This window comes from Zonotrichia leucophrys, chromosome 2, assembly GCF_028769735.1.
Source record: "Zonotrichia leucophrys gambelii isolate GWCS_2022_RI chromosome 2, RI_Zleu_2.0, whole genome shotgun sequence".
Taxonomy (NCBI): Eukaryota; Metazoa; Chordata; class Aves; order Passeriformes; family Passerellidae; genus Zonotrichia; species Zonotrichia leucophrys.
The window spans coordinates 138,875,886-138,890,168 of record NC_088171.1 but is presented as its reverse complement, the minus strand read 5'-3'; the positions used below and the strand labels follow the sequence as shown (position 1 = coordinate 138,890,168).

The 14,283-nt window shown below is 33.4% G+C and overlaps 1 protein-coding gene across 5 annotated transcripts in view; it reads right to left on the bottom strand.

Annotated features, from left to right (window-relative positions):
* The window catches only part of CSMD3 (CUB and Sushi multiple domains 3), a 593,532-nt gene that overhangs the window by 84,095 nt on the left and 495,154 nt on the right, over positions 1-14,283 (bottom strand). For all 5 annotated transcript variants that reach the window (XM_064706591.1, XM_064706593.1, XM_064706594.1 and 2 more), the window contains 5 exons: positions 13,675-13,791; positions 9,182-9,391; positions 7,538-7,726; positions 4,137-4,314; positions 1,942-2,087 (listed from right to left, as the gene is read on the bottom strand). In XM_064706591.1, coding sequence (XP_064562661.1) covers positions 1,942-2,087; positions 4,137-4,314; positions 7,538-7,726; positions 9,182-9,391; positions 13,675-13,791 — 840 coding nt within the window. The remainder of the gene's footprint in view (positions 1-1,941; positions 2,088-4,136; positions 4,315-7,537; positions 7,727-9,181; positions 9,392-13,674; positions 13,792-14,283) is intronic.

Below are 14,283 nucleotides of genomic sequence, written 5' to 3'. Positions count from 1 at the left end.
AAAATCATGAAATTTATACCATAAGTAAGACCTTTTGTTACTAATGAGTCACCCTTATTTGATATCTTCCTATTACACCTTTTCCTCACTCAGGTAATGAAGATCTACTTAAATCAGTGAGTCAGAAAGCCAAACCAACAAAACACACCAATTAAACATGAAACAGCTGTGCTGTTTGCATCTTAAGAAAAATAATAATAAAAATCATGAACATAATTAAAAATTGATTCAATAAAGAGGTTCTTCATGTGTCAAATGTCAAATGCCTCAAATGTCTCTCATTTTAGGGTAATAGGAGTATCATTAATTTTAATCCTAAAATCATTTATTTTAAATAAATTTGACTCCTTGCATTTATTTGACTCCTTGACTGCCTTTCCTTCATTACTATAAATTTTGTTCAGCTGATATGAAGGATCACAGACTCCAAGACACAAAGATATTTATTTGTCTTGACAACATTAGTACAAAAATAGTTTAAGTTTCTTTATAAGTAATCTTTGTGCTGCTCGGTTTGCATCTTTATTGCACATTAGAGCCCACACCTGTGGTATGAAAATTTTCACAACAGAAGAAACAAGCAAAAGGAAATCTTTAGAGAGAATTTAATACTAGCAAACTACTGGACCAGAAGAAATAGCCTTAAATTACTCCACATGAGACTGGATATTAGTAAAAATGTGTTAACCAAAAGGGCTGCCAAGCACTGGGACAGGCTGCCCAGGGAAGAGGAGGAGTCACCATCCCTGGAGATATTTACAAGACATGTAATATGCTATTTATCAGCATGGTTTAGTGGCAAAATTGGCAATGTTGGGTTTATAGTTGGACTTGATGATCTAAAAGGTCTTTTCCAATCTGAATAATTCTAAGATTCCATGAGTGTTTTAGCATATGTTTGGTCATATATTGATATTTTAGTAGATATCAATACATATGGACTCATTAATGAATACAAAATTTCATTTTGTCCTTTGCAATTTGATACATGCAATATGGATGCCAAGATTTGGAATGGAAGTTCTGATCCCTCTCTGTCTAGCCCTGCTGGAGTCTCCATAATCAATTGCTGGTGGTTTTTTTTCATTGTAGGCTTTATGTGTTTTTTTCTGTTTTGTTTCGCTTATCTTAAAGTTCCTTTAAGCCTGTCAATTCTGTCTATCTGTACTCACCACTGTCTTTAATAAGTCAAAAAGAAAATCTTCTAGTCACAAAATTTGATCAGCATCCAGAAAACGGGATGTAGTGTGTTCAAATTTCCTAGGATGTCCAATCCAATGGGCATTCACAAAGCACCTCAACCCACCCTTACTTCTCAATCTGTTTCCTTGTAATTATAGCAATGTACAAGACACTTGGCCACAGAGGGTCTGGATGACTACAAAAAGAGGTATAATTCAGTGAATTAATTCATGCACATTTTCATTCAGTCAGTATTTAATTCAAGGGCAGATTAATGTTAACTCCACTATGTTGCTCAGTATCATTGAACTATATAGTGTAGTAAACAATATATTATAGGTATAGTTCATTATCAGTGGTATCTCTACAAGAACAACATCTCAAAATATCCAAATTTCAAAAAGAAATTTAATGTCCTCCAAAAACATTTAGGTTTCAAAGGAATTTTAGAAGCATTGTAAAAAGTAAAAGAATATACACCTTGAACTTTAGGGTCTTGATGCTGCCTTCTTTTTTCATGTCTCATCATAGTGCATGAATTTTATTTTGTTTAACTAATAGTAAATTTAATATTTGGTCAAGAAAATAAATGATTTTTCATAATTCATGTTAGTCTTTCATGTGTTTGCATTACCCTAGTAGTGGTCAATCATATTAATAACAGCAACTCTTCTTAGAAAAAGCTAAAGATTTTTTTATGCCTTGTCGTCCTCCAGTGACCAGTAAAAACAGTGAAAAAGTTTAATTTATCACACTTACCATGATAACTAAGTACAAAGAAGCCACTGGTAGTAAAGTCACTGTGAAACTTTATCAGAATCTGATTGGAAGTGCTATAGACTGATTCTAGCGCAGTGTTGCCACTAAATTGTCCAATTTGAGGGGAAGTTTGATCTGGTCCATCCCTAAGAAAAACAAACAGAATAATTTTTTTTCTTTCTCTGGTCCAAAAATTTAATATGATTTCTCCAAATTTTAAGTGAATGTAGTAAATTTTCCCTGGATTACACTAAAAGGCATGAGACAACTAAAATAAGATAAACCAGACAACAAGGGCTGAAGACCTTCTCATATCCTATATGTGTACTGAATACTAATTCAACCACCTTTTGAAAGTCAAATTCTTATTTTCTAATAAAAATTTCAGACAATTCAAAATTATTGAATTTGTGATTGTACTTCCTCTACGTGCCATAACCTCTGATCACATTACTGTATCTCTATGTTCAAATGTGGGTATCAGAAAATAAATGAAATTAATAACTGTTCATGTCCACCAGTCTTTTTAATCTGATAGATTATAGGAAAATTAAGAGATAAATAATGTTGTTATAATTAATTAAAAAAATAAATTTAAAATGCAAGAATGAATATAGCCTTTGGCAAAAATAAACCCAAAATGCTTACAGACTGCTGAATACAAGATTCCCCTTGAAAACTGCATATTGACATCAATAAATTCACATTTTATTTCCAATGCTTATTCTAAGTTACTTTTAGATATCCTATATTGTCAGCATATTTTAACCTAGCTTTTCCCCCTCATTAATAGATTTAATGTTATTATTTATAGTTCATATTATATATGGATAGATAAGAATTGATTTAAAGTTTATTTCTATGAATGATTCAGAGTTTTCTCAATCAATGTGTTACTTGTTATAAATTTTATATAAATGGTCATGTCTTTTTGATTCAGGTAGTCATGGTTTACCACTGTAGGTAGGTATTCATATAATTTTTGGTAGCTTAAACCAAAACTGAGTATGATAAGCAGCTGAATAATTTCTTGAATCTTTCTTCATATGAATGTACTGATATTATTTTGTACTATTTATTATGATTTCGACAATACATGTACTGCTCAAAAGATCATTGCTACCTTACGGAAAAATGAAACACTTATTTCAATAGAAAAATTAAATCAAAGATAGTACTAAACAACAGTGGAACTGTACAGAGGACAGCATCATGATACAAGAGAATTAAATGTTCATCCTTATTTCCTTCCAGATTAGAATTGTCAAATAGTTAGCAACAGATGTTTAAATTTAAAGTTTTTTTTTTTTTTCAATAGTTATTAGCATAATATATTTTTAAAAAATAAAAATACAGATATATTTTATTTTGAAAATTTTGTAGTAATATGTTTGTCCAAATTATGGCACATTAACCCTTTCCATTCTGTTTTAGCAAGGAAGTTGTATGCTTTGAAGCATTTGAATTGTGAATCAAAGGGGGTTTTTTTTGCATTGGAAAGTGCTATAAAATTTTTAATAAAAAGTATCCCAGAAATGGTATAGGCTACATAATTAAATAGCCATTATGTATACAATACAATTTTTACACGTGTACAAATGAGGACTAAAGCCATTAAATGTGTTCAAACACGTGCTGGAGGCATTAATGTGATAGGCTGCTGGTGAGGGTCATCTTGCAGAGCCACGACAGACATGGATTCAAGTACACAGAGAATAGAATTTGTTTACAGTTATTGTAAACTCAATTCACTTTGTCACAGCCAAATCAAAAAGAGCCTCTCATTTTATGTACTCTTAAGAATAAAAGAAGCCAACCTGGAAGAAATTTATGAGGTGTTGCCCTACTTTAGTTTCTAGTAGCTTTTCCTAAAACACTAATAGACACATCTGAAACTCCTTATCACTCCTTTCTTAAGTAGTATTTTTCTTGATTGTTGATGAGCTATTATAGCATACCTCTGTATGCTTTTCTTTGTTGACAAACTGAGAAACACTATCATTGTTTTTAATTTCTTGTCCACTGCTATCTAGAGAGAATGGTCCATTGAAAAACATGGATTGGTGCAACTCAATAATTTCTCCTAGACAGAACACCAGTTTCAAGGGGAAAATCAAAAATATATTCTTTTAAATTTCTATTTGGGTAAATAGTGTCATATGAAGATTAAATAAATGCCAAAAGTGTTTTCTTACCAGACAGTTATGAAATCATATATTGGCTCTGTTTGGAGAACTGTGAAATTGATGTAGATTCCATTCCCAGGTGGTACTCTTACAAGCCAGAAGCAGTCTTGAAAGTTTGGATACTCATCAGGGTATCCTGGAGAGTATATGGTGCCATTCATTGCAGTTATGTTTCCTCCACACAGAGCTATAAAAAAGACATTTTTTAAAAATAGCCAGTAAATGCTTTTTGCATTTTACTTAGACTATATCAAAGCTCTAGTTTTGAACACATTTGCTACACTTAACTTCATTGCATATGACCATTCCTGTGCAAAGAAAAGAGATTTTACTCAGCTTTTTGCAGATTCAGAAGTCTATTTTGACAGTATTTGTCAAATATAAAAGTAAAATAATAGTCATTCTGATGCAACAAATACTATCAGAAATGGAATTGAATAAATATGTATACATATAGGTGGAAATTCCCTACACAACTGAAAATTACGTTATTAGGGCTTTGTGTAAATTTCAGCTATAAATCAGCAACAAATCACACTAATTAATTTTGGTTGGCTATCTTCTTGTGACCATAATTTCATGTATGGTCACAAGAAGATAGCCAACCAAAATTAACACATGAAAGAACGCACATACAAGGTTGAGGGGTGGGTGAAGATTAGAGGGGAATTTCAAAATTCAAACATTGTGTCCTACAGTATGAATAGTAATTTTGCATTTATGGATATAAATTCTGGTACATAAAGTAAGAGTTCTCTCTGTAATGTGTGAAAGAGTGCTAATTTTAGACATCATGCAGTGCAAGAGGGACCATACAGATTCTGGACTTTCATAACTCTCTATTTCTGAAAAACTATTAGTCCAAACTAGATTGTTTTCTCCATACAGATTTCAGATGTATGTTGAATATGACACCATCCGGTTATTACAGAATAGAAATGCTATACAAGCTTAGCTCTGGAAAAGTAAGCAAAGCTTAAAATTGTATCATTTGCTTTATTTTGCATACTTTTATTTTGCTCACTTCACCCCACAAGGTGCATGGTATGGCAATGCAGATTTTCTAAAATATGTTTACAAATCTTCAACCAGAGCAGTTTTGACACATGCATTTGACATATAGGAATTATGCATCATTTGCATTTAGCAAAAAAAAATGTTATGGTTTATGTTTATAAACTTTGGTGCTGAACTCTATGGTAAGAAGTGATGCACAGTGACACTTCAACCATTCAGACTCAACAGCTTGGGCGCTGCTTTTCTTCAGCTTTAACCTTAAACGCTCAAGGGGGTGTGAGCAGTACAGATGGAAATGGTTTTGCAGCCAGCTCTTAGGGGAGTGAAAACTTGGTCTGATGACTGTCAGGGAACAAGACTTCTTGGAAAAGGAGAGGAAACAGAATCCAAACAGGTCAAAGCAAGGAAGATGAGTTTAGAAGGGTCGGAGAGTGTTAGATGATGCTGAGCACAGGTTGAAGGAACGTTAGGTGCATGGGGATGCAAGATGAGAATGAAACTGTTTAAACAGAAGAAAGTTTAGTCCTATTTAATTCAGATTGTCTGCTTCAAGATATCTGAGGAATTAAAAAAGCCTTTGTATATCTTGTCTTACAATAAAGCAAATACAATGAAAGCAAATACAAATTCAAGACATGCCATGTATTTCTGGTACTAGGTGTACACAAAAAAGCCAACTTCATTTTAATGCTTTTGAACACAAAGCCTTTATCTTAAATCAAACCAAGTGAAACTAGAAGATAACTCATTATCCTTTTCCTGCAACAATAAAACAAAACAAAACAAAACAAAAACCCAAAAACCAACTCAAAAATATCTGTAGCATATAAAAATGTCACAAACCCTTTACTTTACTAAAAATACCACAGTAAGTATCAGCACAAACCCCCATGTAATTTAAGAAATTTGTCTAGGGGTTGAGTAGTGTTGACAGTCTGTAATTATGCATCTTAAATCTCTTTTATCAAGTTGGTGGATTTTTTAATCTTCATTTTTCATATCAAATTAAGTAGAAACAAAGAAGATTCAGCTACTATTCAGGAACTTCATCAAAATTGATACTCAGAAACAACATGCTTTGGACATCTTACAATTTTCTAATTAAATTATTGGTTCCAGTAAGGTATTTCAAAGAAACAGAATCTCTGCATTCAATAAATTGTTTTGATTGTGAGGCACAGAAAATACAACAAGAACGAACTAACAGGAAAAGCTAAGTGTTTAGCAGTTAAGACATGAACTGCAAAGGCATTACTACTCCACAAGATCCAGAAAATGGGTGGTGAAACTTAATTATAATGAATTAACTTCTTCCCCTTTCAAAAAAATGACAGTGTAGGTGCCATCTGTCTTTTATATTATAAAGCTTCCCCCTCTGAATTCAGTACCAGTTAGGTCCTAATTTCCCTACCAAATCCCCCCAAAATTGCTAAGGTTCACTTGAGTCCAGCAAGAATTTTGAATAATGAAGCTTTTCATTCAAGTACCTAAATTTGGGTATATGGTGCAAAATATAATGAAAAAATCCAGAAAACAGGGGAGCTTTTTATTTTCTATTTGGGTGGTTGCATTTGGTTTTGGAGATTTTTTGGTGGTGGAGTGCTGTTGTGCTGTTGGGGGGTTTTATTTGGGCATTTCTCTCCTATGTGATTCTGAGGATGCCATTCTCAATGCTGTTTCACCATTCAATATGAAGGGGAGTTAGGCCTTAAGTGGAGGACTGACCTTCTTTGGCCTGCTGCTTAGAAACAGGTTCCTTCCTTTCAACATAGCTAGGGAAGAGATAAACACTTCTGCAGAACCACCACAGTCATTCTGTCTCCGTAAAATTATAGCTGTGTGCAATTCACAGTCCCTGCAACTTTTTTTTTGTTTCAAGCACAAGTGAAAAAAGCAAATGTAAAAGGCCAAAAAAATGTAATTTTAAAAAAATTCAGAAAAAAACATATGTACAAACGATTTCACAGAGCACTGTCTGGAGGACAATTTCACTCTAGACCACCTTTATCATTTCTTACTAACTGACAAGAAAGAACATAAGTGGCCAGAATTGGTAAATTCAATTTTTGAAGACTTCTTTCTTGATTTAGTCCACAGTTTTTACTTCATTGCCTCATCTAGATTAAAAGCTGCATGGGTCTCCATATTCCAGACTTTAAGCTTCACCTTCCAAAAGCAAACATAGTATCTCAGATAAGTTTTAAGAGACTGCATATTACAAAACATTTCAGCTTCTCTGCTGAAATTTTAAAGTGTAAAATTGAATACTTCCTTTGCAAAGATTACACTGTAAATATACAGGCCTCTGTAAATCAAAAGCTGAAATGACTTCAGTTAACAGTCTTAGGAAGACTTTCAAAGGATGAAGGGTTTATAGGTCACCTGGAACGTACCTTCACATCTGGGGAGAGGATGATTCCAGTTGCGGCTGATGCCATGAAGACAAGTTAGAGCTGAATTTCCAATCAATGTGTAGCCAGGAAAACACTCAAATGAAATGGTTTGTCCCACAGTAAAGTCATTTCCAATAACAAAACCATTACGAAATGGTCGAGGATCAGGACAGCTTTGTAGCTGATATGCTGAAATAAATAATAATAAGGGTGAAAAAATCAGTAAAATAAAAATTCTGATTATCTTAAAAATAAGAATTTTAATTAGAATAGAAATAAAAGCCTATATGATGGGAACCAAATTTTCATGATGCTCGTGATAAAATCACTGATTTTACACCTGGAGAACTACAGTGAAACCAGCTATACTTCTGTGCTGTTAGGTACATTTATTTTTGCTGTTTGAAGATACTGTTCTGAGATAGATGAAGTGCTTCTCTGATCCAATAGGAGTTGTCAGGTTTTACATTCTTGTGTTTAAGGAAAAAGAGAAATAAACATGTCTATACTTTTATTTGTTTTTCCCAGAAGAGTTAAAAGGCTCTATAATGAACTGGAATATCAAAGACTTTATAGTGAACAAGTCCAATTTGAAAACAAGCTTTTCTCACACATCTTGGTAATTTTTTTCAAGAAGATTTGAAGCATTGTCTTCCTATTACCAATGTGACAACAAAAAAGCTGTGTACAGTCTGAAGTATAAGAATATCATGTCGTATATATTTGAAAGAATCCATTTTGTCCTATGTGGTTAAAACAGAGAAAAGAACTTACCAGTTTTTTGACAAATGACAACATCTCCAAAATTAGCACTGTTACTAATAATAATATATGGTCTTAGGTTTTTACTGTCCTAAGCACTTTACACCTCGAATTGACTTTTTCTTTAAAAGCTAATTCTTTTTACAGTGGCTCACTTCCAGAATGTTACATGGAGTTCAAATCAATTTGTACTTGTTACTATTAAAAGAGTAGTAGGAGACTGCTCTAAAGTAAAATCTCTTTAAATCACTTTTAGGTGCTATTCGTATAACGAAAACAGGTCTACTTTAAAATACACATTTGACCTTTTTTCATGAACAGTGGTGATCTAATCCCTTTTAAATGAAAATGCAATTCTATAAATAGAACTATGATCTCGTGATCTTCAGCAGCTCAGCATGACCTACTTGGGTACAAAAGAACAAGAACCTTCAGGAAATGATGAACTAGGAAATAAAATGGATTTGTTGATTGTTGGATTGACATTAATTTGCACAAACCTACATTCATCCAGTAATACAAAACAATATTTAGATGTATACCTTCCAGAACCCATTATACTAAATTAAAATTCCAGTATGCTTCCAAACATTAAATAGAGATGTTTCTTTTGTAGACATGCAAAATAAATTAATATGCCAATCAGCTTCAGATATTGGTAATTATGTGTTTGCTGGCATTTGACCGGATTTTAATGAAAAAATATGCAATTAATTGTTTTTTTTCATCTTTACTTTCTTCATTCTTCTGTTTTATCTCAATGTTTAAAGCTTGGCACCAAAACACATAGAATCTTTCATATTTATTTTTAGGAATCCCCAAAACTCCATAAAACCTATAATAGCCACCTTGCTCTCTCTCATTAGAATGTCCAAATCTCACCTTGATATACAATATGAAATCCTTGTTTGTTCTGTGAGTAATCACTGTGAAAGTATAGGCTGGTTTCATGAGTTGTGCTGAACAGAGAGGCTGGTAGCTGAGGGCCACTTAGTCTTCCAATAACAGTGCTAGTTTCTGTAGATCCACTCCTAACTTCTAAGTAATCGTGTATGGTCTCCGTTGAGAAATTCAAAAATTGCAAATGGACACCTGAAAAACATTGTCAGTAAATAGACACCATCAGTACCAAAACCAGGAGGGAAAATAAAGTGTGTTCATTGTATACTCATAATTGCAGAAAATAACCAGGTGGAAATCTATGTGCTACCTGGCAAGCATCTGTGTATTTCACAGTTCTGATGCGTGTGGGGTGCACATCAGCCAGCAATCTTTAAATTGGACTAGATGGTGAGCAGAAATGTCTCAGGTCCAGCTCAGAGTATCAGGCAGGCAGAGCCTCTGCTGGTACCCAAGGATTCGTGAAAGCAGAGTGCATGGGGAACACCTGTGAATGTTACTCACACATACACTGTGATATATGATGGTTTTGGTGAAAAAACTTTCTGATTATTTGGTTCAGTAAGGAATAGGAGGGCAGCTTATATCTATTAGCAATTTATCTCTCCTAATCTGGTGATGTATTACAAAAATTATGCAGGCTGAGAAGAAAATTCTATGCACTGAATGATTTATAGGGCTCTTAAACATTTTCCTGTTTTTATAGCATTTTTCTATACAAGTTACAACCAAGAAAATTTGCAGTTTGTCTGGATCTATTGCAACTATGGCATGATAATGCACTAGTTTCACTAGAAAGATGATTGAGTCCTACTGGTGTTTCTGGCAAAGACAATCAACAAAATTTCATATAAAACTGAAAGTAAAAGATATAATGTCAGGTAAATTATTGAAAGTCATGAATAGCTTTGTAACTCCTGAACTGTAATACCTAAACAGCGTTTCTCACTGTCCTTTAGAACTTTTCCCTCAGATATTATGTAAAGTTTATAAAAGATTTTCTGAAGCATGAAACATTTATATGCAAGTTATGTGCATAATTCAATTACTGTTACCCTAATAATTTGTCTTGCTTTATCTGAAGACAGTCTATAAGTGATAAGAAAGCATTTTTAAGTGTCATTCTTTGACTTTGTCAGCCTTCCAAATATTTCCTATACAGAGAATCAAGCTATATTCAGTCTTTGCCCTTTCTCTATCATACTTTGGCCTTTCATTGGATCCTGTGAACCATACACTTATCCAAAGTTTAAGCTGTCATTAACAGCTGCCAGCTCCTGTGACCTTGCTATCAGATTTTTCCTCTTTCATGAACTTTCTTTGATAAAAAAGTATAAATATATTTTCGCAAATCATCCTGCTCTCTGTATTACACTTTCTCTTCAAGTTTCTGAACCATATCAATCTTCAGAACTATTCATCCCTTGCTCTGCCAGTAGCACTTGCCTCTATTTGTCTGAAACTTCAGCTTGTTAGACAGATTTATTCTTTTTCCCATGTCTTTTTGCAGTTTAGACATCCTGCTTGAAAGATTAGTTAATATGTTTATCTATGCAAATAAACACAGTGTCCTTAGTAAAAACATTATACCATTAGCTAATATACAGTGAAGAAGCTTGTGATCTGTAACTTATAATTGGGACAAAACCTTTCTAAAAAGAGTTAAACAAGTGGAAGTCTATAGAAGGTCCCCATTATGGTGTTTTTGAGTTTTTCTATTTACTACACAGAAGAGTTGGACATGCCTCCACTAGATCAGAGTCACAGCATCACTAAAACCAGTTTTAGCCATCATTCCTTCAAAAGTAATATTTTCATTTTTTACACTGAAATTTTATTTTAATATTCAATTTAGTTTCAGACATATCTCACTTAAAAAAGGTAAAAAACATCAAGCATGTTTTAATCAGTGCAGCTTTAGTTTTCTTCTAGGAAATGAATAATTTCATTTTCCTATACATGAACTGAAAATAGTTCATAAATCCAGTGAATAAACTTCAGTTGGTACAAAGCAGTTCAGAGGTATTGATTTTGGTGGTTAAACTTACTTATCCAAGAAACTGTTTCCAAAACTTCAGTAGCTGCATCTCCTGCCTAATGGAATTGAAACTACATAGTATGTTAACAATGTAGAGTGTAAATAGCAGTCTGAAGAGTTAAGTTAGAATTATTGGACACATAAGCCTGGCAGACTGCAAGCAAAGAAAATGGAGTAAGGAGTCAGTATGGGAAGAGAGACAGGATAGCAGTAAAGTGAGGGAAGAGGCAGATGGCAATGTAATTGGGATAAAAAGACAGCAGGTTCTGGATGCAGTTGAACGTACCATTTTGTTAAATTTGAAATTTAAGCAACATTTCAGATTTTTATTATCTCTTCTTTATTAGCAAATGTCTTTGGAATTATCTGTCAAAATATCCTGTTCCCTTATAGCTCTGAATATTCTTTTCTCATGTGGATTTGATCCAGAAATAATGTACCTACTACTGCTATAATTTTTTTTTGATAACTTAACAAGCAGAAATTGATTTGTGATTCTAGACAGCACTATGACTCATAATGAAGCACTACAAATTGTCCCGTCAGGCTATCTAAAAATTCAGGTATTGGCAGAATTAAAGCGTCAATGCTATTTCTATAAAGTACTAAGACAAAAAAAAAATCAATTATTGACTGTAATCTTGTGTGTTTGAACAAAATGCAAACACACAAATTGGGTTCTATATAGAAATCCCCATTTTAATATGATGTATTTCCCCCAGATAGAACAACCCATGCAGAACAATTGGCTTTCATATAAATCATAAGTGAACTAGACTCATGGGATTTCTAACAAAAAAATCCACAGAAATTATTTTAAAAAGAGGAGGGAAAGAATCTGAACCTATGCAAAGGAGAATGCTATTTGGGATGTCACACTCATTCTGTAAGACCCAGAAATTAAGTATCATCAAGTAAAGAATAGGGCAGAAGATGGTAAGTATAAATTAGAAAACGGTAAGGCCTGTCAAAGAAAACCAGCACACCATTCAACTAGCATATTAAGAAAAAAATCCAAGTGCACATGCTCCTCAAAAAGTGCCACATGTTATAAAAAATTAGATGGGACAACTCTTCTGGCTGGCTTCAAATAATGATTTCACAATAAAATATGCATAGGATCCACCCAAAGTTGTTCAAGGTATTAGCAAATATAATTAAAATGCTGATAGTATATATACAAAACCATAGTGAAATAAGAGAAGTTCTAGTGACTTGAAAAAGTCTGAATTTACATTCACCTTTAAGACAAAAAAAAGGACCTGGGAAATGTCAACTACAGGTTCATTGCAGTCCTTGGAAAAATTATGGAACTTGTTTTTTTTAACGCAATTTCCAAACATATAAGAGACAAAAAGACAGGAGCATTCATCATGGATTTTCTAATAGAAAATAACAGTTAATCAACCAGCATATTCTTCTATTATTAAATTGGCAAAGGGAGAAAAGTGTATATAACATACTTTCATCCTGCTATGGCTTTTGACTTGGTCTATTACATTCTCATCTGAAAGCTGAACATACATGAGCTTGATGAATGGAAAGGAAGTCAGTTAAAAATTAACATAACTTTGAGGCTCCAAGGGTGATAATCAGCCATTCAATGCTTGGCAGCCAGTAACAAGCACAACATTCTGTAGGTTGCTATGGAAGTTTACACTGGTTTATGTCATCAGAAGAGACTTGGAAAATGAGAAGGCATCCTCAACAAATGTGTGGAGGATACTAAACTAAGGGTTATGGATGATATATTAAATGACACAATTTTTCTCTGAAGAACATTAAAAAACTTAAGGACTGAGTATATAAATGTTTCTTAAAGGTTTGCACAAGCAGAGGTGCAAAATTCTACATCTGGAGTACAACATCCTTATCTGTTACAGCCTGGGGATGGATTAGGTGAGCAGCAGCCCTAGTGAGACAGTTCCACCAGTCCTGGGCTTGATCCAGTGTTTCTGACAATTCTACTTTGAGTGGGAAGTTTGACAGCTTTAAGTGGGAGGCTTCTACATTTCTATGCTGCTTTGAGTTTCATTTAGGATATGCAAAGAAGCTTAATGATAAAATAATTAATTAAATGTAGCATTAACTTCTAAATTGATCTGGTGTGAAATATTCATGATAGCTACTTTTTATTTGTTGGATTTATGGTTTCACAAAAAGATAAATCAGTTCTGTAAAGTTAGAAAATTGTACTGAATTCTGATTAAACAATTTTGTCTTTATCAGAAAATGTTGGCATATATTAAATGAAAAACCAAGACCCTTGCAACTTTTCTATTTTAAATATTTCTTTTAAGATTTTGTTAACTTTTTCAAATGGATTATTATTATTTGTGGGTTTTTGCTGGCATAAAGATTAACAATATTTTAAAATCTATGTTCAGTGTTTTGCACTGTTAAAAAAGCAATTTTAAATCCATAAAACAGCACATACCAAACCCAATAGGCAGTTTTATTGTCCATGTGCAATCCAAACTGCTAGGATAGTTGCCAGGAAACCCTGGACTGAGAATCACTCCACTGAAGTCTGACATGCCACCACCACATTGTGCTAAAAAAAAAAAAAAAAACAAACCAAAAATATTTTTCAGAGGAGTCAAATGAACAAAAAATAATCTGTAACATTGAAGATCCTTAGAGCATTAATAATATAATAATACCTAGGGTTATATTTAGACAAATACACAAACATGTCTTTACCGCTAAATGTCTGTTAGAAATTCATTTACAGGTAGGTACCTTGCAACTTAGTATCAGCTCTGAGTTGCGTAGATTTTAACTTGGGGGATACATGCACCCAAAATAGAACAGATTACAGAACTGCAGAATCATTTAGGTTGGAAAAGACCTCCAATATTATCAAGTCCAACCTTTAACTGATCATGACCTTGCCCATTAGACTGTGGCACTAAATTGCACATCCACCCACTTCCTAAGCACCCACAGGGATGGTGACTCCACCATATCCCTGGGCAGCCCATTCAGTCAAGAAATGATCTGAAATTCCTGACCACCTTCCCCATAAAGAAATTCTTCCTGATGT